The 4,149-nt window shown below is 41.5% G+C and overlaps 1 protein-coding gene across 1 annotated transcript; it reads left to right on the top strand.

Moving 5' to 3' along the window:
* Positions 1 to 2,805: 2,805 nt before the first annotated feature.
* On the top strand, positions 2,806 to 3,866 carry LOC149165447 (succinate dehydrogenase assembly factor 2, mitochondrial-like). Its single transcript, XM_089431139.1, has 3 exons — positions 2,806 to 3,178; positions 3,278 to 3,394; positions 3,541 to 3,866. The coding sequence occupies exons 1-3, from the start codon at positions 3,063 to 3,065 to the stop codon at positions 3,677 to 3,679; spliced, it is 372 nt and encodes a 123-aa protein (XP_089287265.1). The 5' UTR covers positions 2,806 to 3,062; the 3' UTR covers positions 3,680 to 3,866.
* Positions 3,867 to 4,149: the final 283 nt, after the last annotated feature.

Here is a 4,149-nt window from a genome sequence, read left to right on the forward strand (position 1 = left end):
ACCTCAATATATGTTTAGATAGACCAATGATGGAAAGCTAGAAAGGAGACGAGGAAACATCAAAAGAGTGTAGTCAATCAAGTCTACTTAAGAAAGAAAAGATTAGACAGGCTAATTGAGCACCAGACAGTGCATCACATATTCACTGTTTGAGCTAGCATTTAGGAGGCTAGACAGAATCACTTGAAGCTGTACTGCTTCTGTGTTGATTTTATGAAGGCCTTTCACCCTGCCTCTTTATATGCTTCGAAAGTTTCACTCTCCAAATTGCTGTCTGCAACAAGAAATTGATTGGGGGAAAATATTTCATCAAGGGGCGTGATGCTGAAAATAAACCTTTGAATCTCTCTGAAACAGGGAACTTGGCTCTAATGTACACCTATCAATGCTTCAATACTCATAAGTGGGCCCCCTTGAGGCAAGTCATTTACGATTTAGAAATACAATTGCCAGGGATTTTGATTTAGTTGTAAGGCAAGGCGAGAGATGCTGTCCAAAAAAGTCATTACAGATCCTAAGAAACTGAAACTAAGCCGATCAATTTTTATAGCTTATGTTATAACGAATTTGACCTTCCATCAAAGCCTACGCTGATATAAAGAAACTCTATTGTTGACTATTATTGAAAGGACATGAGTAAGCTGTGAGCTTGAACTATTGAGGCTGTGAAAAAAATGTCCAACTGATTTCTTCTTTCCCACTTGCTGTTGCAGAGCAGGATCTCCTTAAATTGTCATATCCATGGATTGTTGGGTTTAGGAGAGGTTGATCTCTTCTCCCCACTAGCTGATGCAGAGTACGATCTGCATAGATTGTGATATTGATGGGTGGTTGGGTTTTGACAATTATACAATAGAGATGAATAAGATATGAGCTTGAAATTATTGTGGCTTTGAAGGCTATGAGAAAAAGGGTCCAGCTGATTCCTTATTTGCCACTTATTGTTGCAGAGTCGGATCCGCTTACATTGTGATATTCATGGATTGTTGGGTTCAGGAGATGTTGATTCCTTCTCCCTCACTTGTTGTTGCAGAGTAAGATCTGCATAGATTGTGATATTGATGGGTTGTTGGGTTTAGCAAAAGACGATTTCTTGTTTTCGCACTTGCTGTTGCAGAGTAGGATATGCATAGATTGTGATCTTCATGGGTTTTTGGGTTTAGGATGTTGGGTATATGACCAAAGTCCCACATTGATTAGAAGTGGGGAGGATCATGGGTATATAAGGATGGACAAATATCTCCATTGGTATGAGGCCTTTTGGGGTAAGTCCAAAAGCAAATCCATGAGGCCTTACGCCCAAAGTGGACAATATCATACCATTGTGGAGATATGTGGTGTCCAGAGTCCTTACAAGTGGTATCAGAGCCATGCCCCGAAGTTAGCCAAGTGGATGAATCCTCGGAATGTCGAACGAAGGTGGTGAGCCCCGGTAATATCACGATGGGATCCGTGGATGAGCTCGGTTAGACAGGCGGTGTGCTCAGGATTCTTCATGGACGTGTCCTGGTCCCAACACGGTGAAGAGGAGTTGACCTGGGATAGAGCAAGCTCTCGAGGCAGGTGATGCTCCATGTAAGGCGTGTGCTTCCAACGCATTGGAGCGGAGAATCCTAGTTGGTAGAGAGTGGACGTTTGGATAATCGTTTGAGGGGAGGCTCGATGGTCCTTTGTTCGAGGGGAGGATTGTTGGGTATACGACCAAAGTCCCACATTGATTAGAAGTGGGGAGGATCATGGGTATATAAGGATGGACAAATATCTCCATTGGGATGAGGCCTTTTGGGGTAAGTCCAAAAGCAAATCCATGAGGGCTTAGGCCCAAAGTGGACAATATCATACCATTGTGGAGATATGTGGTGTCCAGAGTCCTTACATAGGAGGGGTTCATTTCTTCTTCCCCACTTGTCGCTGCAGAGTACGATATACATAGATTGTGATAGCCATGGGTTGTTGGGTTTAGGAAGGGCTCATTTCTTCTTCCCCACTTGCTGTTGTAGAGTAGGATCTGGATAGATTGTGATATTCATTGCGCGAGACAAATCTGGACATGGAACTCATACTCTGTCTACAGCAGGGGGGAATTTCGTGAAAAATGCAAGTATATATCGACATGCAAAAGGGATTGCAAAAGGAGGAGCCCCTCATGCTAGAGTTGCAAGTTATAAAGTTTGTTGGCCTACAGATTCAAGCGGCTACAATTGCTATGATGCAGATATTCTTGCAGCATTCGATGAAGGGATACATGACGGAGTTGATGTGTTCTCAGTTTCTCTGGGAGGTCAACCTCCCATTCCGGATTATTTTCAAGATTCAATTTCAATTGGATCATTCCATGCAGTTCAATTCCTCCTACCAAACGTTCAACATGTCAATGAATGTAGAGTTGTCTACCAACAGAGAGAGAGAGTTCTTTATGGTTAAATATATGATTTTTGTGTTGATGAAGTCCACTGTTGGAAGACAACCCATTAACCAAAGCCAAAGAATATGAAAGGTGAGATACGATCATGGCGATTTTGTAACACTTAGATGGAGATAGTAAACAACATGGATAGTGTGTGCACCAATTCCCTGAACTTGCAGCGGGTGCCTTTCAGCTTAGAGTTACTAAAGAAGTCGAAGAGAAAGAGATAGAAACAGAGGCAAAAAGGAATCCCGCAAAGAGAAAACAAAGATAGTGGCAAAGACAAAGAAGGAAGCACAATAGGACAAATATCTCATTACAGAGTAGAAGGAACAAAACCAATGTGGTTCTGACTAGAGAGTTTCGAATTGAAAAAAATTACGATGAAAAAAAGGTTGTCACACTGAAAATCCCTTTTAGCGGTTAGCGAAGAGACCAACCATTTTCTAAATTGTCGTGTCTTCCTTAGCTCCATATGTTTTTTTGACACTGTGCACAGATCACTACATATGCGCGAATTTCAAACATTTCTTCTGGTGTTATCGTGTCTTACTTAGCTCCATATTTGTATTTTACGCTGTGTATATAACTATACCTACGCGAACTTCAAAACATTTATTCTGGAGTGGTCGGCAGAGTTAATCGACCGAAAGCCATGGCTGGGATCAAAAGGGCATTCGTTCATTGCCAACGGGCAGCAGTATTGCTCCGCAACGCGGATCGAACACCCAACCTCGCCCAGGCAAGAAAATTTGCCCCTCTATTCCGCAGGTACAGTCAATCAACCCATCCCTGTATACATCATTGTTGATTTTCCAGTGTATTGATCGTCCAACTGCTGCTTTTTATTTATTGATGTTGTTTTCACAGTGAATATGGCAATACAACTGCAGGGTTATCCCTGCGGTTCTCCACTGAATCTGAGGTTGGGAGTTCAAATCCTACAGGTCATATCCTTGACGAAAACAAACGCCGTTTCCTAAATCAGTAAATTTCCCATCAATCCTCGCTTGATTATTGTCCTTGTGGTTAAACTGAATACTTATATGATACGAAATTATATGTGTGATTGATTTTATCTTGTTTCAATGTCATTACTGGATTCATTCAGGAGATATGATTGATTGATGCAGGTTGTTATATAGAAGCAAGCAAAGGGGTTTGCTGGAACTTGATTTGGTGCTTGGGAAATGGGTGGAGGAGAATATTCAGTCTCTAGATGACACCCACATAAAAGCACTTGTAGAGGTTCTGAACCTGGTAAGGCCGTAGTTCTTTTGTCGTCGTTTTTGAATTAATTCTTTTGACCATTGTTCATGTCCTTCATGCCTTTAAGAATCAAAATACGATGAATGTTGGTTGGAATAATATGACTTTCAGTAAATGTGTTTCGGGGTTTATCAAACACAGACCCTGCAATCTTAAGGTGCTTAAGTTTGAACATCACTTGCGGGATACGCACCGGCCCTGTGAAAATTTTCCGAGAATCCTCTGTTGGATCAGGTGCACAGCAAACATAAATACACACAGCAGAAAAATAAAGCACATAAACACAAGATTTAACGTGGTTCACCCAACCAATCTGGGCTACGTCCACCAAACATAGGCATCAGGAATATATTAATCAAATTTGGAGATTACATCAAGAAATCCTCACACACTCTTAGCAAATCATCCGAATGACTGCCTGTTATATAGCATAGAGAATCTAACAGCCTCATAACTCCCTCACATCAAATATA

Source organism: Pinus tabuliformis, chromosome 5_1 (genome assembly GCF_031772625.1).
Source record: "Pinus tabuliformis cultivar Carrire ecotype Pingquan chromosome 5_1, CPIR1, whole genome shotgun sequence".
Lineage (NCBI taxonomy): Eukaryota > Viridiplantae > Streptophyta > Pinopsida > Pinales > Pinaceae > Pinus > Pinus tabuliformis.

Coding starts and splice junctions, on each gene's coding strand:
- LOC149165447 (XM_089431139.1), top strand. CDS start 3,063: ATGGCTGGGATCAAAAGGGCATTCGTTCATTGCCAACGGGCAGCAGTA. Junction 3,179..3,277: donor TTTGCCCCTCTATTCCGCAG/GTACAGTCAATC, acceptor TTGTTTTCACAG/TGAATATGGCAATACAACTG. Junction 3,395..3,540: donor AAACGCCGTTTCCTAAATCA/GTAAATTTCCCA, acceptor TGATTGATGCAG/GTTGTTATATAGAAGCAAGC.